Below are 23238 nucleotides of genomic sequence, written 5' to 3'. Positions count from 1 at the left end.
GAGCAAGTCTCTACATGGGAGTGATATCTGGCAGCATCACTAATTTGGAAGAGAGTATGCCCATGTGTTCAGGCTCCTTACAGGCAGCAATTAGCTTGCTCACAAATGCACAAAAAAGTCTTTAATTGTCAATTCTGGTAGCTGTCCTGAGAACCAAAGTGCTGGCCTCATTCTGTTAACTAGGCAGGCAGGAGAGCGCCTAATGACTTAAGATCCTCTACAACATCTGATCAGCCATTCTCTTTCACACAGTGTGATGAAAAATGCACGAAAGCCTATTTCCACATGGGGAAAGCCCACCTGGCCCTGAAGAACTACAGCAAGGTCAGTTCTCAGCAAGGTGAAAGTTAGCTCACAGGTTGGTTAGATATTGGTCCACTTTTTAGTGTTTTCTGAAGACTTGACATAATATAGTTGGGAAGGATGTTGCATGAAATCCATCCGGGACAGCCTCACCAGCTGTAGGACTTATGTCAGCAAAGTCCCCAGCAGAATCCTCTGCTTGTACCTGCTTCAACTCCCTCAGAGAAAAGACATCAACAACAAAATTCACTTGTAATCTTGTTACTTCAAATGGTTGGCTATACCCACTACGACATCACGTAGTTAATCCCAGTGTTGATGGTGGTGGATAGGGTGATGGGAGCCTAGGGACCAAGCCTGACAGAAATCATTCACAGGGTGGACCTGGGGTTGAGGAGATGTTGGGTTTCACATATGTACGTTTATCCTGGCATGATGCTCTTTTTAAAAAAAAAAAAAAATGTGATAGTTTCTATTGGTGTTCATTCTCTTTTTGTTATTGTATGTGTTTATGAGTATGATGTGGCACAGAGGTCAGAGGTCAGCTCTGTGGAGTCTTTTCCCTCCTTAAACTTTGACCTGGATTCCAGGGATCAAATCAGGTCTCAGGTTACCAGACTTGGGTGACAAATTCTTTCACCTGCTAAGCCGTCCCTCCAGCCCTCTTCTTGTCATTCTTAATCTGTTTTGTAGAGGAGCCTTGATAAACCTTCATGATAGGAGTGTTTATGTTCTTAGTTTCTTCTCTTGGAGACTGGCTCAATACTCTCTGGGGATTTCTTATATATATCTTTGATTGACACTATCTTAGCCCCCAAATCTCTCTGAACTGGTCTTTCTCTCTCTCTCTCTCTCTCTCTCTCTCTCTCTCTCTCTCTCTCTTTCTTTTGGTTTTTCGAGACAGGGTTTCTCTGTGTATCTTTGTGCCTGTCCTGGAACTCGATTTGGAGACCAGGCTGGCCTTGAACTCACAGAGATCCACCTGGCTCTGCCTCCCTAGTGCTGGGATTAAAGGTGTGCGCCACCACCACCTGGCGGTCTTTCTTTTTCTCAAACTTTCTATCTAACCACTTCCTCAGGAAGAACTCACTGTCAAGTTCTCAGTGACTGGCGCCTTTGCTGACTGATTTCGCAGCCTGTACCTCTAACTCCAGGCTCTTCTATCCCTGGGTCTCAGTCAACACAGTCTCCAGTTTTGCTGATTTCCTGACTCCCCTGGGCATAGCTGACAGGCTCTTGGTGCAAATATCAAGTCTAAATTTAGCATATACATTGTGATTCTTCTTATCCCTGGCAGACATGAGAAAAAAAAAAAAAATTCAAGACTGGGTAGCTCTCATCAGAGTTTGTATTTAACAAACAAGTTCTTAAAGTGGATTTTGGAAACAGTACCTGTCGTGCCATAGAACCTGAGAAGCCCCAGCAAAAATATCAAAAGCTCACTGCTTTCCCTGGCTGCCTCCTGTGCTGGGAGCAGGGGGAAGCTGAGACCAGATAATGAAGGAACCAAGCCTTGGGATACCCCAGTCTGCCCTGTAATCACCGTTACCCCTGACCGCCTCTCAAGGTCTTGTTTCTGTTCTCCAGTCTAGAGAGTGTTATCAGAAGATTGCAGAGATAAATCCCAAGCTGCAGACACAGGTGAAAGGTGAGACTCTCCCCGCTGCTGCTGCTGCTGCTGCTGCTGCTGCTGCTGCTGCTGTCTATCTAACTCCGGTTTTCCTTTGCCCTCCACTGGGGTGCCTCCTGACTTTCTCTGCCCTGGTCAAGGCCACAGCCTTGCCTTTCCTGCACTGCCTAGCCCTCCGTGTTTGCAAGCTTGCTACGCTCATCTCCCCTCTGTTCTTGAGTTTAGATACCCCCGTTTCCTTTCTTCCATACCATCCCCCCATAGACTTCCAGACTGCCCCAAATTTCCAAGATGGCTTAAGACTCAGTTTCGATTTTACTTTGCTCCTAAACCGTTCCTTCCTGAAGAAGAGTCTAAACTATTTTCTCACTTCGTTCTTCCCATCCTTGAAAGGAAGGGAGTGGGCAAGGGTGGGAGAGAAATGTGTGTGTGTGTGTGTGTGTGTGTGTGTGTGTGTGTGTGTGTGTGTGTGGGGGGGGGATCCTTTTGTATGGTTCCTTTGGTTGTTAGGGTACTGCTTCATTTTGCTTCTTCCTGTTTCTTTTGCCAGAATACCTAAATCAAGTCATTCTTCGAGAGAAGGCAGATCTTGAAGAGAAGGAAGCCCATGAGTATCTGGATTCTGGAAAGAACACAGCGATGACGACTAGAAATCTCCTGGAGACCCTCTCCAAGCCCGACCAGACACCCTTGTTCTACGCAGGCGGCATTGAGATCCTGACAGAAATGATGACAGACTGTAAGTCCGGCCTGTGGTGGGTGGTCTCGTGAGCATTGTCAGTATGAAGGCACAGGGTCCAGGGACCTGGCTCTGGGGGACAAAGATCCTCTCCCTTCTACAAATGTCGACTGGAAATCGACACTAATACAGGTGCCAAAGAGGGTATGGAAGAAATATACCTCCACCTGTGTCCCATCCTTTTTCGAAAATGCATTGACTCGACACTCATGCAGTAAACACCACACACACGGCACAAGACACACACACACACACACACACACACACACACACACACACACACACACGGTGTACAGCTGTTCCAGGTGTGCTTATATACTCACACCACACACAGCGTGCGTTTATTTACACTTCTGTAAATATAAATACTAAATATATCAGTGTACTTATTCTGTAAACTTTTCCCTTCTGTGTGTGCACGTCTTATTTACATTCCCACATCCTCTCTAACATTCTATACCGTGCACACACCCTATGCTGAGTAAATACAGAAGAAATGTTTCTGATAAACTATAGGGATCACCCTAGCTATACTTAACAGCTGCTTGGAACATGAAAATAGTTTCCGAGGAAATATTTCTGTCTTCTAATGAGAGCATGCCATTCTGTTGCCAGTTCCTGTAAACACTGATGGCAGAACTTAAAACACCTTTGATTGCTCAGTGACAGGATGCCATTTGTACAAATGGATGAAGTCTCTGGTTCCCATTTAGTAGAGAAGAGAGCCCACCTAGATTGCCCCCTTGGCAGCTTCTTAAAAATTGTAAGTTCTTCTCCAGAGCCTGGAACAGCGTCAAAATAAATATCTAGAATCATATGGCTTTCCAGTTCTTTCCAGAGATTTAATAGCTCCTGTAGGCTCTCTAAAGATTGCGGAGTAATGAAATGAGATGCTGACATTCTCTAAGCAGTCCCTGTGACTGCGACATACTGAGTGGCTGATGGTGATGGCATTTCTCAGAGTGTGACAGTCCAGCTAGAATTTTGATGATCTTAGCCTTTCACACTGGACTCTGGTGATCAGCTTGGCTGTGCTGCAGCTAGATGGCAACCTGGTGGGTTAGGATCCTGAGCTGGTTCTTGTGGTTTTGTTTCAGGCACAGAACGGACCTTGTTCAGAACACATGATGGATTCAGCACCATTATTGACCATGAGATCATAAGAAGGTAAGGGTGTTTGGAAAGAACCAGATGTCTATCAAGAAAAGACAGGTAGTCATGTGTGTGAAAGAAGTTACTGGCCACACAGGCAAGGCCTTTGAACTCTGTGCCCTTGATCCTCAGTCAGCAGGGTGACCCCTGAAAGACATGTCAAACACCTTGAGCTCAGAGGCTTTTTGTCATGTTGCAGCTAACACAGAGTGGGCCTCTCCCACAGGCCCTCTCCATACTTCCCAGTCAGACAAACACCACTCCCACTAGCTTCTCACCAGCATTTGGAAGATTTTCATTTGTTCTTTTTCACATTTCTCATTCTCTGGTCGTTTAAGGAAGCAGAAGTAGCTGGGTCCTGGATGACTCCATTTAGAATTTTATCTGAAACAAGACCCACATGAAAGGGCGTGGTGTGCTGTGTTTATTTCATATTGTGCCAGGAAGACCCAGGAGGCTGAGGATCCTGACATGAGTTGGATGTTTTCATGTCCACTCATCACCGATGGCCCTTAGCGGTCCCCCTCTTCTGTGTACCCGCTCCTGTGTTTTCAGCCTTTGCCCTTGATCTGGAACTTTGGAATCAGTGATGGATGGGTAGCTCCTTGGTGGTAGTGACAAGCCTCTCTCTCTCTCTCTCTCTCTCTCTCTCTCTCTCTCTCTCTCTCATTTATTTATTCCTCCCTCCCTCCCTCCCTCCCTCCCTCCCTCCCTCTCTTCAAGAGAGAGAGAGAGAGAGAGAGAGAGAGAGATCAAGATCATGATATAGACCACACTCACCAAGACTTGCCTGCTCCTACCTCCTGGGGGTAGAATTAAAGGTGTACACCACCATGTCCAGCTCAGATATGCATTTAAAAAATTCTCTTAACTCTTCATTTGATGACTCTAGGGGAGGAACCCAGTGAGAAGAAAACAAGACTGGTCCCCAGGTCCACATTGCTCTCTCTGTCTTCTCCAGGTGCCTCTTCGCAGAAGGGAAAGACGCAGTTGAAGAGGTTCTCTGTGTGGCTGTTTTGAAACTCTGGCAAGCAGTGTGTAGTGACAATGGTAAACCTGATTCTTCACTGTCAATTGCTAGTTGTGTGCCCAAGAAGTAAGAGCTATGTGCTTTAGCATGGCAATCCTCCCCAAAGGTCAGGCCTGGGAGGACTGGTGTCTACATTCCATGCCTTTTCCTTCCAAAAAGTATGTGAGTCCAAAAAAGCAAGTTCTAGATTGAATTCATTCCCCAACTCCCACCTTCTCCTCTTCCTCTTTCTGCTCCCCCTCCTCCTCCTTTTCCTCTTCCTTCTCCTATTCTTCTTTCTCCTTCTTCTCATTGTCCTCCTCCCCTTCCTCCTCCTCTGCCTCAGGACACCGGACTGGAGAGTGGGCAAGATCACTGTCAGCCTAACGAGTGGCGTCCCCCCTCCACCCCCACACCTCTCCCTGCTCTGCAGACTCATGACTTCTGCTCATGTCAAGAGCAATGAGATAGCCTCCTTTCTCATCTGTTTAACATTACTTTGGTTTCGCTGACCATAGCACCCCCTGCAGCACCTTGAGGTATGTGACTATCAGCCAGCATCTCTGGACACTCATTAGCATCTGTTACTGAAATAGGAAAGTGCCGGAGGGATTTTGTTTTGTCAACTCTTACCTTTTTCTTCATACAGCATCCTCCAGAGATCATTAAGTTCTTGCCCAATCTTTCTTAGTCACCTTTGTGGTTTCCGTGTATGTCAAGATTTTAACTTTTTTCCTTCATCTCAAAGAAATGTGTTTCATAGCAATAGGTTTGCTCTTGGGACAGGAAACACTAAAAATGAGGGCAGTGACAGGGTGGAGCTTGCTAAGAGTGTGTGCACCGTACCAGCTGAGTATGAAGAAGCTATCTCCTTTCATTTAGTAGGCAGAAGGACCAAGAACTTCAAGTAGGCTGTAGAAAAGCAGCCTATCAGGAAGTCCAGTTACTAGAAGGGATCAGTCGGTACAGCCAAGCCCCTCAGTTTGTCTCAGAATTCACATTAACAACAACAACAACAGAAAAAGACAAAACAGGTGTGGTAGCATGCCGGCAATGTGGAGACAGGTAGATCCCCGGGGCTGGAAGGTCAGTCAGCGTGGCCTTTTTATAAGGTCAGTCAGTCCCTAATAAAACAAAAGTAAGGAGAAAAGTCTTAAACTATGCCTGAGGATGACATGTGAGGTATCCTCTGGCCTCCACAACATATGCACACACACCCATACATGGATATGCACACACACCCATACATGGATATGCACACACACACACACACACACACACACACACACACACACACACACCAAAAACAAGAATTATTGAAGTCCCTTACTCAGGGCTATGTGTTTACCAAGATTCCTGAAGGAAGGTGGGAAAGGCAGGATTTGGTGGCTGTGTTTACTCTCTGTGAATCAGGCAAAACAACCCAGATACTTACGTTTCTGAGAGCCTTGGAGTTGTGCTGTTTTAATATCTGAAAAATATTGTCACCTGGGGTATGTATATGCTGTGTCTGAGGCTCATGGAATCTGACATGTCCAACTCAATAAACATAAAGCCATTTTTTGAAGAAGTCAGAGAATGTGCAAAAGCAGAAACATGAGAACACATCAGTGGCATATTGTTGGGTCAGAGAGAGGTTACTTTCAATATACCCATAGTGACATACCTCTTCCAATAAGGCCACACCTCCTAATCCTTCCCAAACAGTTCCACCAACTAGGGACCAAGAATTCAAATATGTGAACCTATGGGTGCCACTTGAATTCAAACCACCACATCTTGGGAATCATTACTTCCAAAAGCCAAGGCAGCCAAAACTTTAACACAGGAACCTTTGAGTATATGTCAGATTCAAACCATGACAGCATCCTTCCAGTTTGCTCTACTGTGTTTCATTCCTTATTCTCATACCCCTGACATTTCCTGTCTGCTCCAACATGCCTGCTGAGAACACAAAGCAAGAAAAAATTCGGCATCATTGAATTTCAGTGTTAGGACTCTGGGAAGGCTCACAGTCTATATTATGGAGGTATACTTCTCACATGCTATCATCATTTCTTAGGAAGAATACAAACGGTTTGCTCTGGCCACTGTCTAAAGGCTGATGCTCTGATTATATTCAAAATCTTTTTTCTGATTATATTCAAAAGCTTTTCCTTTGTTTGTTTCCACACTCCACCCACTGGAAAGCTTTCATAAGAAATATAATAGTGTAACTAATCTAGGAGAACCAGTCTTTGTCTAGCACCACCAAGCAGTGACTTGGTGAATCCTCATTAAAAACTCTAACAGGTGGGTCATTGTCCCCATCTTACTGATGAGGAAGCTGAGGGCCACCAGAGTGAGTGACTGGCAAAGAATGTCACTCCACATATTCAGACACAGAAGGTTGACCCTGGAGTCCAGTTCTGATAAGTCATGTTAAGAAGAGCCAACTTCCTATTATGGTGGTGGGTGACAGAGCTTGCTTAAATATCGTCATGGCAGCTCAAGGTAGATTAACTCCTGTGTTCTGCAGAGGAAAACCAGCGCCTGCTTGTGACCCACCCTGACATGGCCAGACTGCTGCCTTCCTTCATGACCTCCAGCATCCCGGTTATTCGGCAACAGAGTCTGGCTCTACTGCTGCAGCTCACCCAGACCGAGAATGGCCGGATCCAGGTCATCAGGCACCTCGACCTGACCCAGTAAGCCTGTGCTGGTAGGATCTTCCCTGTGGCCCCTCAGGTCACCACTGTGTAGACAAGGTCAAGCTGCCCCTCCCTCCTGCTGTCTCTGGTGTGTGGTTCCCACCAGGTTGTCATGAGTTTTCCTGGAAGACAGTATCAGAGACTTTGAGGGAAACCCTAACAGCAGTGTCCCAACAAGCTCCTGGCTGAACTCAGGACCACACCCAACTTCGATTCTGCGCCAAGTAGAGACCATTGAACTTGTCAGGGCAGCACCTCCACAGGCAGACATGGAACCCAGCCTTGAAATGGAACACCTCCTTCTGACTTGTCAGACCCAGGCCAAGTTCCACCCTGTTCCTCCCTGGTTTTTCCTATGTTCTCCTGTTTGACAATACTGGCGTTTTATTTTGCATGTCCTTCAGCCATTTCTGAAATGGGAGAGTATCATTTAATACAACAAATGCTTTTTCATGGGACTTTTTCAAAGACTGAGACACATGGGGATAGTGTATGCATGACTCCTAAACAGATTTTCTAAAACATCTTACCTGAACCACAGTGACTCTGTCTGTGCTTTTCAGCTTTTTAACAGGTTAGTTTTATTTAATTGTTTGTTTATTTCCAATTTATTTAGTGTGTAAGGACAGATATATGTGTTGTGTCTGTGTGTGTACAAGCACAGGTATGTGTGTGCATGTACTGAGGGGGGGTGTACATATGTATGTGAGTGTACTTGTGTATACAGGCTCACATATGTATGCATGCTTATGGAGGTCAGAGGTCAGTCTTCAGTGTTGATCCTCAGGAGCCATCCAATCTGTTTGTCAAGATATATCCCTGTCACTAGGACCAGATCCCTGGTTAGGCAAGGCAGACCAGCTAGTGACCTTCAGAGGTTTGTCTGTCCCTGTCTCCCCAGTGTTGGGATCATAAGTGCGTGCTGCCATGACCCACTTTTTCTGGGGTGCTACAGATCAAACTCAGTCCTCAGGTTTGTGTGGCAAGCACTGTAACTGAGCTCTCTCCCAGCCTGTATTTTATTTATTTTTCAATCGACATTGCTTATTATTTTCTGGTTATAAGTTTGACCATATGAAATTGTCATGCCATTTTTTTTAGATTAGAAAGGTTGAACATCAGCCATTTCATATGGTTTAACCTGATAGAAATAGCATTTACTGTGGTCTGCTTTGCAAACGTGTCAGAGTAACTTTAGAACAGAGGTTAATCTGCCAGATTTCTTCACTGCCATATCATTTTATGTCCTATGGTAACTTAGGGGAGTGTTGCTCCCTATTCACAGAGTGGGCAGAACAGCAAATAACAAGACCACATCAGCCAGCAGTCTCCTGGGGCTTGTTCCCTGGAGCCCAGCTCCTACTCTCTGTCCTCTGTAAGAAAAGGAGCAAAATCTCTCTGGACCAGGCTGCACCCTCTCACCCGTCCTTCTAGTGAGGGGTCCATCCACTGTGTGCCAAGGTGGTCTCCATCTCCCTGTTTCCATCAAGTCAGAGCCCTAGTGGCTTCCAGGAAGAGCCTTGGCAACGCAGAAACTCTGCCTACCAGGCAGGTGGATTGCTAAGGAACATCTCCCAGTGCACTTGGTACTTTTCAGGGGACTCTGCAGCCATTAACTCAGTCCCTGCAGCACATGTTGTTTTCTTTTAAACCATCCTTCATCTCTGAGCTGTTAGAGCCGTAGTTGTCTTAAGACTTTCGCCGTAAACTATTGTTGAATAGTCAGAGCCTCAACTTGAACTCTTGCAGTTGTGTTATCCTGACACATACAGTCTTGCCTACTCTTGGATCAGCAGGGAGACCTCAGCTTATTGCTTTCAGGCCCATGAGCCTTGCTAATGTCCATTTTCAGGTAAGTGAGGAAGAGGCAGTATTGGTCCTCTGTGCTGAAACAACATTGTTTGAAGCAGTGTAGGGCAGTGCACACCTCACAGAGGGATACAGGTTCCCTTCCTCCCCAGATGTCAACTGGCAAGAAACAGGCTTCCCGCTTCATAGGAAGCACTGGGATTTTAGATTCTCACAATCTGGTGTTGAATCCTTTTTATTCTTTTTTTGGCCTAGGAAAGGTACATTATCTTGTCTGTACTGCACACTTAGAATGACATTTCAGAGGGATGGTGGAGAGCTGAAGAGATGACTTGGCAGTTAAGAGTGTGTTCTACTCTTGCAGGGGACCCAAGTTCAATTCCCAGCACCCATATTGAGGAGTTCACAACCACCCATAACTCCCAGCTGCAGATCTGATGTCTTCTGCTCTCTTAGAGCATCCACATACAAATATGCAACACATATACACACATACACATAAACAATAGTAATTGCTTATTAAAATAAGTGTGAAAGTTACCCCCACTTCTTTATTCTTTTTAAAAGATGGGGCTCCATGCTAGAGCCCTTGCTAGTAAATATTAGGGGTCAGTCCTCAGTACACTACCCTCTGCCCTCCAAAAACAAAAACAACAAAAAGCCCACAGAAATATGTCTATGTCAGTTGAAATCTTTTTCTCCTCCCTTATGCAGAAAATTTGACCAAAAGGAGCGTAGGCAAGATAGAGCCTGGCATGTTTTCCCATGTAATAAGAAAAGACTAAGTACAACGACCCATAGCTTGAAGACCCCAAGGTCAAGGCCACTGTCCTTCTCTTGACCTTTCCTTTTCCCTTGGTGCTATGCCAAGCCTCATATCCCTGTCTAACACAGCTTAGCACCCACCGGATCCACCCTCTCTGTTAAGAAAAGCCACTGCTTATTTCAGTTTGGTGAATTGTGTCCTGGGCTACCCAGGAAGACAGTGCCGACTTCTGTCGCAGAGACAGGCAGAATGGTAGGGGGACAAGGCTAGCCAGCTAACAACTGCCACCACAGTAAGAGTCACCCGCATCCATATCTGACACTGGACATGAACCTAATAATGTTCTAGCGATCACCTTTTTCTTCCTTTAGGGTAGATTGTTGAAGGTCTTAAGCTGGGTCAGTAGTGAGGTGATTGGCTCCATGAGCCCATTCTCTGAACTGTGGTCCATCCGCTGGGGCCACTGCTTGTCAAAAGAGCAGGAAACATGTCTCTGAGCAAGATGAGGTGAAAAGGAACGCACTGTCCTTTGTAGGTAATGAGACGGTCAGGAGGAGTGTTTTGTCACTTGGTGAGGGAGCTTACTGTTTTATGTCTGCTAAGGCTAAACCAGGATGACCCTGACCGTTGTCTGTCCTTGGTGCTATTCAGGTTCATCAGCAGCATTCATCTTCAAGACCAAGAAAACAGTTACATTGGTGTAGGAGGAATTTGGACTAACTCCAAAGCAAATTATTTCTGATTGATGAGCACTAGAGTACTCTCTTGAGGAAGTCGAGGGTTTGCAGAAGGTTGAGGACACCTGAGCTTTAGACACCGTCCAGCCCATCCCCATCCAGCATGGGTGCCCCGCTCCAGCAGCTCAACCCAGTCCATGCATGCTCCCCTTGAGGGAAGACCCAGCATTTTCACTGTATCTGTTTCCACTTGACCTGGGCCAGCATTAAGACAGTTCAGAGACTGGAGGTCTTCCCAGCTAATGAGGATGCAAGTCACCTCCCCAGAAAACCCAGCTACTGCCAGAATTAGCCTGACTATGAGTTGCCTGCCCCTTGGCTGTCTGACCCAAGGACAGCCCAGATGATGGAGGGTCTGAAGAGAGCATGAAATTCTCCCACTTCCCAGCATTTGGGGCCATACACTAGGCTTTTCCAATTCAAGCACCCCACTTTCTATACCAAATCCTCAGGTGATTCAGCCCTTCCCAGAACAATCTGCTAAACAGATTCTACCCCTTAAAAGTGAGTGCCTATTATGCTCCCAAATATCCAACCCACAGGCTCTTTCCTGTCTTACTGTCATCCCTCTGCTCAGAGGCATTTGGTCCTCTTGACCAAACCCTTCTTGAACATCATAGCACGGCTGTCAGAATATCACACAACTGCCCCCACCCCTGTAGCTCTTCCTTCTTGGATTCCTATACCAACCCCTCTGGTGCCATCCTCCAAGTCAGAGATTCCAAGATCCTATACTGGCTGTTTTCTTGTCTTGGACTTTAAGAGACAGAGACTGTCTTCTCTTAAGGGTTAGATAGCAACACCCTCTCATACTAGACCCTGCCTCCTTGTCTCTGAATAGCATACCAGATACAATGTGGTTCTTTGGACCTGTCTCTTCCACCTGGATTTCCTGTCTTTGCATAGGACACCCAACCATCCATCTGCCTAAGAATTGTAGAGTTGCCAGTTCCTGCTCATTGCCATTCTCCTCTTTGGTCTCTCATCATTCCTTCTTGGTCTATGTAATACCTCCTCCTTTTCATAGTACCCTTCATCCTGCCACTGCCACAGCCCAGTCCCATGACCTTTATTGTCAGAACAGCCACACATCTCCCTGGTGGGATTCTTTGTCCCCCTGTCCCACCTTCTCCAATCTGGCCTCCATTAAACCAGCAAAAAGATGTTTCTAAAATGCACATTGGTCCATTGTTTTCCTACTCAAAATTCTAAATTGATTCCCCATTGCCTGTAAGACTATCTATCTATGTCTCATGTCTAGGAGTCACCTGGGGCTTAGCTAAAGTGCAGTCACCCAGATATTTGAAGTTTAGAGTAGTCTAGGAATCTCTGCCTCACCCTATCCCCACCACTATCGCCTAGAAAGTCACCTACCATCACACTTAGGAAGGCGGACGTTGGGAGTTAAATGCAAACTTTGTCGAAGACTCTAGAAGGCCCATCATGAACTGGGCTCTCTCTAGTTCCCTCACCTCCCTGTTCCCTATTCCCCTCTTGCATCCTAAGCACTAATGGTACTGAGCTGCTATGTGTTCTCAGGGTGTTCAGTCTGACATGCTCTGTCCTGTCTCTATGTGCCTGACACTGGCCTGCAATCTTGCTAATGCCAGAACAGTGTCTCATTTCATCTTTGTAACCCTAGAACCCAGATCATTGCCTGGACAGTAGCTAGTGGTAGTTTAGCATAATTGTTTGAATGAATAAATAATAGTAATTATTACTATTCTCTGGTAATGGAGCTGAGACACCATATACCGTGGAAGCCTTTTCGTCTCCAGTCCCCAACAACTCCGCCAGGTAGACTCTGAGGCCCTGCGCATGAGTCTGTTCTGGCACATTCCTAATGCTTTCCTTCGTTATTGTATATGTCACTGTAGACCAGGAGCTAGGCACTGAGCACAGTGCCAGCATGCCAGAGGTGCTCGTTTTGCTGGAGGGGGACTCATAACTTTCACCTCTGGTAGTCTAGTCAGTCCTCTTTGGCAGCTTGAGGTTTCACAGCTTTGACTGGCAGCTGAACTGGACTACTTTCCCACACTCTCTTTACAGTCATCTCCAAACCCTTGAATCTTTGCTGCGTGAATCAGTAACCAAAGTGAGTCTCTCAACTCTGTTCCTCACTTACAGTCTCCTGCTCTCAGTAGAGGACTCTAACTCTATTAAATCCATCTGCTAAATTCAGCAGCCTGTCAAGATCTTGTTAAATATTTATTCCATCACCTGTCTTATTAGGGATCCCTCCCACTGTAGTTATGATTAGATTAGTGAGTGCGCCATATAGATGTCATCCAAGTTAATGAACTTGACCGAGACCCAGCCACAGGGCAGAACACCAGAAACTCCTTCCAAGCTTGTGTCTGATAATTAGAGAACTTACGTTAGAACTGTTCAGCAACCTGAGAATTCACATGGGGCGTTGGAGCCATCCCTGAAGAGTGGTGTCTGTGGGTGGGTAAGGACGTGGGCCTCCTAGCCTGGCACGGCAGATCCATCCTTTCAGCTTCTCTTTCCCAGATTCTGAGGCTTTCCTGGGGTCCTTACAAGGGTTGCTGAGAGTTCGAAGACGGCCCATTCAGAGTCTTGTGGGGTTTTTCATGGCCCTTTGCAGATTGTGTGGAGCGCTGCTGTCGTTTCTTGACTTCTCAGACAAGAAGGCCAACACAGCCATCGGACTACTCACAGATCTGGCTCTAGAGGAAAGGTAATCAATTGGTGTGTTTTGTTTCTAGAAATGGACAGTTCTTCAGCCGGTGTTAAGCTTTGTGGTCTTTGAAAAGTGCCACCATCTACAGAGACTCACCAAACCCCCAGGAAAGCATTACAAGAGTAAGGACATAGATGGCCTCCAGAGAGGGCTGTAGCCACCCACTCCCATCCCAGCCCCTCCAGGGGGACGGTGACCCGTCCTCAGTGGGCTTGGAAGCCGTAACACATAGTTATCCCTTGGTTCTCTTAATTCTACATCTGTGGATTCAATCACCCACAGATCAAAAGTACTTCTAAAAGTCTCTGTGCTGGACATGTACAGACCCCTTTCCTTATCATTCCCTAACCAATACAGAGTGTGTATTTACATAGCACTTTATATTGCTTCAGTACTATAGCTACAAATGCAGAGACATTGTGGGGGACCAGCCCCCACATTTATTTACCCCAGGGACTCTTGAGGAATGAGGGATAAGAGTCTTAGAAATGAAGAGGGAAGAAAAAGATAGAAAATACAGGATAAACTCGAGAGTGCCTGGATCCTAATCCATCAGGCCCCGACTGTCTCTGCCCCAGGGTATTTATAGAGACGCCAAGGGGTGGAGCAAAAGACCTCCCCCCAGCACAGCCAAGTGCAGGCCATCTCAGACACCTGCACTCAGGCCCGTGGTCCAATCATCCTCACTATGCAGACCTGCTGGGTAAAACCCAAATGTGCTCCAACAAGACATGGCTCAAAGTTCCCAGGAGGTTATACATAGGTTATATGCAAATATTGTATCGTTCTATGTAAGGGACTCGGGCATCTGCACACCTTGGTATTTGTAGGGTCCTGGGACCAATCTCATGCAAACACCAGGAGGATGGCTACTGAAAACAGTGCTTCTGGCAGTGAGCCTGGCTTAGGGAAGCTTTCTGCCTCTTGGCCAGTGCCCGAACTCACAGAGATCTGCCTGGCTCTGCCTCCTGAGTGCTGTGATTAAAGGCGTGCGCCGCCGCCGCCGCCGCCGCCGCCACCACCACCACCACCAGCAGCTCTTAAGTCATTTCTTATGAGCTTTTAAAGCATTCATTGCACCCATTGTGAATCTTGCCTGGAAGTAGTCACGGAAGAAAGAGCTAATCTGCTCATAGGTGGGCCAGCTGCAGGGCTGGAAGCATAGAATGCTACACCAGCATGTGGTGATGTGTGTGTGGGCTTTCTCATCAGCTGTGACGGGTGAACATGTGTTCAGTGTTTCCCACCTGCACTGGGCATGTGGGACACACAAACCCAGAGCAAAGAGAAGGATTGCAGTCAACTTGACAGAAGCCCAGGAGTTCCAGCTACTTCTGTTCATAAGAGCTGGTTGCCTGAGACCTGCTGTCTGACATCAAAGATTCGTCTCTAGGCTTAGAAAAATTAAAGTCATGGCACAGAACCAGTGCCTTTTCATTTTAGGCACACACAATGAATTATAGTGTGTACTGTAAGTCACACCAGCTCTGTTTGTAGCTCTCAGAGACATCACCTGAGATTCGAGCCGAGTGTCCTAGTATTTTGTCACTTAAAAATTATCCTGGCTGGCCAGGCGGTGGTGGTGCACGCCTTTAATCCCAGCATTCGGGAGGCAGAGCCAGGCGGATCTCTGGGAGTTCGAGGCCAGCCTGGGCTACCAAGTGAGTCCCAGGAAAGGCACAAAGCTACACAGAGAAACACTGTCTCGAAAAACCGCCCCCCAAAAATATTATCCTGGCTGATGTTCTCTCCACAGATTCCAAGTCTGGTTCCGGGCCAACCTTCCAGGTGTCCTCCCTGCACTCACAGGTGTTCTGGTGAGCACGCCCCAAGTTCTCTCCTCTATGGCAGATACTTAGCCAGGACAGAGCTGTTGAAACGCAATTTACGTCCCAGCGCCCGTGCTGTCTCTGAGCTTGATTAGTCATTTATTCACAGCTGGAATTTACACAGTTCTCGGCTATGAAAACAACTGCAGGACAGATAGAAGTGGCCTATGGACAGGGCTGGCTGCGGGGGAAGTGCTCCTCCATGAGGGTTGTGTCTTGGATGACAGTGGGGAGGGAGCTGCTCTCTACCAGAGTCCTCCTTAGCACAAAGTAGTGTCTCCGGGAGGGGGTGGCTTTGTACTCTGAGTGGAAATCACCCCCATCAGGACAAGGGTAGCGGTGTGAGGAAATGAAGCAAGGGCTCTCCTTAGGGAGCACGCTGTGTCTCTCGAGCCATAAAAAGTTCAGGAGACCCTCAGGGAGCATAACCACACCCCAACATTTTGCAGCTGGTTGGTGGAGAAGCCAAGTGTGTAACTCCATCATGTGACCGGAGTGACTTAACTCATTGCCACTGTATGACATTAGGCTAGGTATCTGGTTCCTAGCCTTTTGATGAGCAAGGGACATTTATCTGCTGGCCGAGATGTCATTTTCTCTGAATTCATTTGCAGAACCGAGAACCCATGTTAACCAGCCCCTCAGCCCTCTGCCAGTGCATTGCCCTGATGGGAAACATCAGTGCTGATCCTACTGCCCGAAGACACATGGTAGCCTGTGAAGAATTTCAGGATGCCTGTTTGAACCTCCTGGTATCACAGCCTTTCTATTTAAACTTGGTCTCCTCTCCTCCTGTGGGCCATTGGCTTCTTTTAGTTATTCTGTTACCCAGGAACTAGGACCCCTTCGGCTTATTCCTGATATAGCTGTGGGCTTCGTGGGGTGGTGACCTCCAAAGTCCTCTAGATTAAGTCTCCCTGATCCTAGAGAGATTTTGAAGCTTTTCTGATGGAACTGATCATCCACTTCCGCAGCCCGGTGCAAACCTGCTGAGCCAGAGTGCCCTACCAACGTGCCCAAGACACCTTTTGTTGCTCCTAAACCAATGCTAACTCCTCACACTGGTGTCTGTGCTTCCACCATCGCTCAAGTCCACGACATTGACAATATAGGCAGTATGTGTGTCTCAAGCCACTGTCTAAGGGAAGAGATGACCATGAAGAGCTGCAAAGCAGCAAGATGGTTGATTACCTTGTTTTGTTTCCAGGCCAAGTGTGAGGAGGACATAGACCTATTCAGAGAGGTCATCTATACCCTCCTAGGACTCATCATGAACTTGTGTCTTGAGGGTCCCTTCATCTCTGAGGTACAGTGCTCTCGTCACCCTCCCTGGAGCCCTGGGACAGACACATGGCGTTGGCTTGTTCATGTATTCACAAAGTGAACAGCAGCATGTGGCCCTGAACAGTAGTAGCAGTCTGGAGACATGGAGGGCTGGAAGGATGCCCTGTCACTTTGCTGAGGGCAAGTCTCACTCTTGTCTTCATTCAGAAAGCTGTCCACATGCACAGAACATGCTAAGCCTACCAGGGGCTGCATTTCGAGAGTCAAGTAAAATTTGTCCTCAGCTACAGAATCACTATCCAGAACTAGAGGAGACAGATACAGGAGCAATAAAAGGATCCCCTGTGGGAGAAATATGGACATGGGTGTTATAGTTCAGAAGGGAGGGGTTGGCTCTGTTTGACTGCTTAGAAGACACTCTCTAGAGGTTTATGACTATCTGGGCTATAAAAACACCCCACTTCCCTATGTCTGTAGATGTGGGCCGTGAAGATGAGCCAGAAGTGCATGTCTCTACTGAACAGCCAAGACGGAGGGATCCTGACAGTAAGTGTCTCCAAAAGCGGGCTGACAGTTTCCTGCTCCAGCACTGTTCTCCTGTTATTAGGTCTCACCCTATTTGCAGTCACCATCTATAAAGTCTAAAACTCGGAGGTAGAGTGTGGGTGGACTCCTCAAAGTCATGCCCACAAGCACAAATGACAAATTTTGCCTTCAATCTGAGAGGATTTGGTGACTGCTCCCCATAATGCTCATGTGAACCTTGCAGAGTCCAGGAACCCAAGTTAAGAATCTCTTGGCTGAAGTCTAGAATCTAACCACTGTTTTAGAATTTCAAGAGACCCTTCAGAGGCTGATGCTGGAATGACTTTCTTAACTCTGTTCTGACACTTGACTAGGAAAACCAAAGACGGTCTTATGGTCGGGGCAGTGCACCTGGAAAGGAGTGTTAGCACGACTCAGAAGGCCTTTGACCACCGTCTTAGCATGCACTCTTCACTTACTCATTTTTCCATCAGTGCAGGACCTAAAACCTAGACAGACAAGGTGACATTCAGGACAGGTGTCAGAAAATAGCCTTTAAAAACTGCAGACAGAGGGATTGGCTTCAGACCTCCCCAACCAAGTTGTCCTCTGACCTGACTTCCATGTGAGCGCACACACATGAGCACACTGATACACACACAAATATACACATACACACACAACAATAATAAATAATTATAATTTTGAGACTTTTTAAATGAAATGAAAGCTGGGAAATAAAGCAAATGAAGTCTCCCAGGAAGTTGAGCCAAAAGAGAGATTTGGAAAGATAAAGATAAGTGAAAACTGAAAACTCCAAAGGTCGGTCCTGGAAGTGGAGCAGCTTCTAATGAGGACCCTGTTGATAGTGAGGTCTGGCAGGCCCCCAGGAAGGACTGATTCTCAGGGTTGAGCTGGCTGACCCTGAGTAAAGCTGAACTACACTGGGCCTCTGTGCCAGGAAGCAGTATTTCTAGCCCTTTGAGCTGCCTACCCAGCAACCTTATTAAAAAAGAACCATGTGTTCCTTGGCCGTTATATTATTCAAAACTCAAGCAATAGATTTTACTTCTAATAGTACTGATTGCTTTTGCCTAACCAGACTCCTCCCCATTAACCTTTAAAGGTCGTGAGCATTTCTGGAGAGGGTGTTTCATTATCCTCTTGTGTCCTCTCAGAGAGCTGCTGGTGTCCTAAGCCGGACCCTTTCTTCCTCTCTCACCATCGTGGAGGAGGCTCTGAGAGCGGGGGTGCTGAAGAAAATGATTAAATTCCTGAAGGTAAAGTGACTGTATGGCTTCTTCCGTGTCCCCAGATACCTCTTCACCTCAAGAGGGCAGCATGAAAGTGGGCTTTGTTCTCTTAACATGCCAAGATGTTATCCCCGCCGGACTAGAGAGCCCCTTCCGCCTGTCCACCTGGACAGTGCCCTGAACAGCAACACAAAAAAACCCTGCTGAATGAATAAGTAAATTGTTCCTCAGCTACAGTGATAAAAATTGCTTGCCCCCCAAGCCCAGCTTTGAAACATGCAGTCTCTGTCCTTGAACAAGGTGCTTTGAATGGCTTTCTGCAAGGTTTCTTAGCCCAATTATTTTGTTCGTGGAATCCTGGTACCTTCTGTCCTTATCTGGAGTGGATTGGTTGTAACTCCATTTGTGAACTATGGAGGCTGCAGAGGTGTCATGTGACCAAACGCTGTTGGAATTTCCCAAATGAAATGAGTGCAGTGAACCCAAGAGAGGAACTAGATTCACCTGGAAAGGCAAAGCAAATTGTCAGGCTGCTGCCTATAGATACCACTCACGTGCTGCAAGGCTTACCCGTGTTAATGCTGCTGGAGAATAAAACCTTGGGTCGAGCAGGGCAGGAAGCAGGTTCCAAAGTAGGGAAGGTGCTACCAGACAAGGGCCGATGACAAGGGGGCAGAGTGGAGCTCAGTTAAGACTGATACGTGATCACTACCTGTCATTGTTGCTACAACTTTTGGCACTACGCCAGAGGCTGCTGAACGCATGCACACATGTACACACACATCCTGAAGACCCTGATATTGAGGGTTATGGTTGCATAATTACTACCTCTTCTAATTATCTCAGTTAAAGATTCTTCACAAAGATGGTCAACCCTTGTTCTCCAAAGACCAAAGGACCCAGGAGGGTTATTTCTTTCCCTCTGGGGAAACATCTGCTATTGAACAGTAGGCATTTATATATGCATCACTGTTTTCTAAGCCAGTCTCTCATAAAACCTCCCAGTGGTGTCAGATGTACAGGGGACAAGCCTGCTTTTCTACCTTCGGAATGGGGCTAGGTTTACAGATGGGTACAAGTGGCACTCCATCCTTGCTCTCCTAATACCATTGCTTCATGTAATGATCTTATAGAAACCAGGAAGGCCACTGGCACTATTACGATGATCACTGAGGTATCTAGAAAGGATGGTTATAACCTTGATTTTGCTTTTCTGATTTTGTTCTGAATCCTAGATGGGAGGCCAGACTGCATCGCGTTACGCCATAAAGACACTGGCTGTCTGCACAAACAGCTACCATCCAGCTCGGGAGGAGGTGATGAGACTTGATAAAAGTAAGTGACAGTTTCATTAATGGAGACCACACCTCAGTGGGGAATCCACCCTGGAAGCTGCATAGAGAACCCAGTTCTGAGGAGGGAGGAGACACTCAGCCAGCCTCACTCCCTTGTAGTGTTTACACAACAGGATGTCAGTTCATCTCCCATCACAAAGTGGTTCATTGGCCTTCTGGCTGTGCTTGGATAAAATGCCAGGCAGCTCAAAGATCATAGGACAGAAGCTGGACAACACCTTCCCCTCCCCCAAGTTAACCTGGAGTTGTTTCTATAGTGATGTTTCAACTGGCCCAGTGCCAGCTCTCCTCCTTCATGGGTGGAGGACATGGATGGGAAACAAAGCACATTCACCCATCAGAGAACAGGGGGACCTTTAGCATTGAGCTCAACTTCATTCATTAAGAATGTTTCATCAAGCTAACCTGGAGTGTGCTGGATGTCTCTCCATTCACAAGATAGATTTGGAGGCTACAGAGTTACTGTATCACCAAAGAATGCTCTATGATCTATCTTAAGTCCTAAATCCTCTGTAGTTTTCATAAAGGGGGGCTCCCAGCAGAGGAAGCCTCCTAATGTTCTTCACACCTCCTCACTGTACACTGAAGGTGACTAACTGAATGGGGTGAACCTTCCTTCTGAAAAGATACATTTCTGGTCACTCAGGCTGGCAGGTGACGTAGAGTGTGGGGCACCTTGAGAACAGACTTTTCTGACACTCAAATCCATTTTCAAGACAGTTTCATTTGTTGCTCTAGCTAGCCTAGAACTTGTTATGTAGATTATGCTGGCCTTAAACTCAAAGAGAACTGCCTGTCTCTACCTCCCAAATGCTGGGATTAAACCACCACTCAGGCTACAAAAATCCTTTTATACCACAATGCAGGACACAAGGACATATTTTCCCAGGTTTCTGGAGAAGCTTGCCATCTAGCCCTTGGGCCTCTCATGCCCCCTTGGCAGCCTCTTTAGACTGTCCATTGGAACTGCTCCTTATACCCATATTTCCCTGTAGAGTTCAACATTCTGATAATGCTGCTTGACTCGGAGGATGAAATTCTGGTGGGCAACGCTGCCCTCTGCCTTGGCAACTGCATGGAGGTGCCCAGTGCTGCCTCTTCCCTGCTGAAGACAGACATTGTACAAGTATTGTTGAAGCTGGCAGGCAGAGACTCACAGAAGACAGCTGTGCAGCTGAACGCAGGCATCGCTCTGGGGAAGCTATGCACAGCCGAGCCCAGGTTTGTGGTGGTCACCACTGAGCCAGGCCACCCAGCTGGTGGCCACATCTCCGAAAGAGTGGGGCAAGCCAAGCACTGTGTGAGGAACTCCACGGGGGTACCTCCTGCCTTCCCCGTGGATGGGGGAGGGGGACCCCATGCCTATAGGGGTCCCCATGAGCTGCGTCTCTAGAAGAGGGTCCTTTGGGGGAATCACAACCTCCAGCCTGAGAAATGGAATATCTTGGACAGGGTTTGGTCCCATGCATATGGCCACCATCTTCTTGCCATTCCCTTCTCCTTCAAGCTGCTCCACTTTGCGTACTCCCCTTTTGTCCTCTCTCTCATAGATACCATCTTTTCTCTTTCCCTCTATTATTCAGCTTTCAGACAATGTGACGAAAATACCTAAAAAGTCACTTAAAGAACGATTTCTCCTGCCGTAAGGGTTCAGAGGCTTCAGTCTCCGGTTCCTTCTTGCTTTGAGTCTATGGCACAGGGCCTTGTGTTAGGTGTGTGCGGCAGAGAGGGGGCTGTTCATCCACTTCACAGTGGCCGAGAAGCCAAGAAAGACACAGAAAGGGCCCAATTCCCCAACTACCTTCTGAGAACACCCATGACCTAAATTCCCCGCACTAAGCCCAATGTACTAAAGGTTCTATCACCTTATGACATGGACTGGAACCAAGGCCTTAGTATGTGGACCTTGGAAGGACATTTACTATCCAAACTGTAACATATCCTGTCTGCCTCTCCATCTGTCCCCAAGTCTCTGCCTTGTCCCCTTCCCCTCTCCTTTTTTCTCTCCTCTCTCTCTCTTACTTTGTCTGTCTCTTTCTCCAATCTCTCTCCCTCCCTCCACCATTCCTTCCTTCCTTTCCCCTTCTTTTTCTTCTTTCTCTGGTTGGCCTGGAACTCACTTTATAACTCAGGTTGATCACAACCCTCCTGCCTTTGCATCACTAACACCGAGATTATGGGTGTGTAGCACCATGCTTAGCTTCTCATCTTTTTCTTTACTTTTCTGGAATAGACTTCTATTTTCTGCTGAATGATTGGCTGGTTGATTAATTGACCTGGTCTAAGCAAACAGAGGACTGTTCAGTGCAGCTAACAGTCTCCTGCTGGAGAGACAGAGCTGCAGAACAGTACTCCGAGGCCACCCAACAAGCCAGGGCCTGAACTTGCACCTGAACTCTGCTCATTGGTCCCATGTAGCTCTGCTTCCTGTCCTAGATCTGCCATGTGTTTAATCACCCCACAGTGTATGTTTTGGGGTGTTCCCCTGCAGCTGTGCCCTTGGATAGAAGTGGGGGATACCTGGAAGATGGGCATTGGCATGGCTCCTGCCTCACAGCTGCATACTTCTCTTTCCTCCCCCTGGAAAAATGAGGAGGCGGGTTTGGATGACACTGAAATCCCTTTCAAGCTCTCTCTGATTGATCAAGTGGAAGAAAAAGATAAAATCTTTCTTCCATAGAAAGCGAAGCACATTAGCTCTCATGAGTTCAAAGTGGCAACCTGCTGGGATGGGATAGAGGGATTTCCCAAGAGCACAGCTTCATCTGAGCAGCCTGTCACACCTGACACTCCAGAAGAGTGTTTCCAGTACTATGTGGGTTCCCCGAGAGCCAACTTACCTAACTCTTTGATCTTTAGGGCTCCCCAGTGCCACCGTTTCTTCCCCTTTCTACCGAGAATGATATGGCTCATGTCTGTGGCCAGCCTCAATCTTCGGAAGGTGACTGTGAACCATAATGTGTATTGACCTGAATTTTGTGTCCTGATTACCACAGGTTTGCTGCCCAACTTCGAGAGCTTCATGGGATAGAAATTCTCAGCTCTACAATGAAACACATGAATGATCCTTGAGGGACAGTGTCTGTATATAGTCTGTGAACACACAACCATGTGTGAGGGGTATTGCTCTGCTAATAAAGTCTTTTTAAATACTCACTCCAGAATGTGACATCTGCTAGGTTTTTCACCAGGAAGAAGAGAGTGGGTAGCTCACTCTAGCATCCAACACTTGCCTCTGAACTGTTCCTTCATTTTCTACTGGGACCAGAAACCAGCCAACCAAAAGCCTCATTTTGTAGGCAGAGTTTCTCTGTGTCTCAGTAGCCACTCCCAAATAACCAGACTTAGACTTATTATTAATTATAAATGATCAGCCAATAGCTCAGGCTTATCACTAGTAACTCTTACATTTTAATTTAACTCATATTTCTTATCTGCGCTCTGCCACATGGC

General features: G+C 46.9%; 1 protein-coding gene across 3 annotated transcripts in view; it reads left to right on the top strand.

Annotated features, from left to right (window-relative positions):
* The window catches only part of Ttc12 (tetratricopeptide repeat domain 12), a 43424-nt gene extending 20483 nt beyond the window's left edge, over positions 1-22941 (top strand). For 2 of the 3 annotated variants that reach the window (XM_036193078.1, XM_036193079.1), the window contains exons 8-21: positions 253-324; positions 1891-1951; positions 2484-2672; positions 3770-3839; positions 4786-4874; positions 7352-7520; positions 13444-13536; positions 15296-15356; positions 15983-16120; positions 16576-16674; positions 17130-17198; positions 18356-18457; positions 19666-19765; positions 20781-21775. In XM_036193078.1, the coding sequence (XP_036048971.1) occupies positions 253-324; positions 1891-1951; positions 2484-2672; positions 3770-3839; positions 4786-4874; positions 7352-7520; positions 13444-13536; positions 15296-15356; positions 15983-16120; positions 16576-16674; positions 17130-17198; positions 18356-18457; positions 19666-19765; positions 20781-21178 (1710 nt within the window). In that variant the 3' untranslated portion in view covers positions 21179-21775. Of the gene's footprint in view, positions 1-252; positions 325-1890; positions 1952-2483; positions 2673-3769; positions 3840-4785; positions 4875-7351; positions 7521-13443; positions 13537-15295; positions 15357-15982; positions 16121-16575; positions 16675-17129; positions 17199-18355; positions 18458-19665; positions 19766-20780; positions 21776-22781 lie in introns of those variants that run through there. The other variant, XM_036193080.1, reaches the window with a different exon arrangement.
* Positions 22942-23238: the final 297 nt, after the last annotated feature.

Source organism: Onychomys torridus, chromosome 7, assembly GCF_903995425.1.
Source record: "Onychomys torridus chromosome 7, mOncTor1.1, whole genome shotgun sequence".
In the NCBI taxonomy this organism is placed as follows: Eukaryota; Metazoa; Chordata; class Mammalia; order Rodentia; family Cricetidae; genus Onychomys; species Onychomys torridus.
The sequence above is the reverse complement of the archived record's forward strand: the minus strand, read 5'-3'. Positions and strand labels throughout refer to the sequence as shown.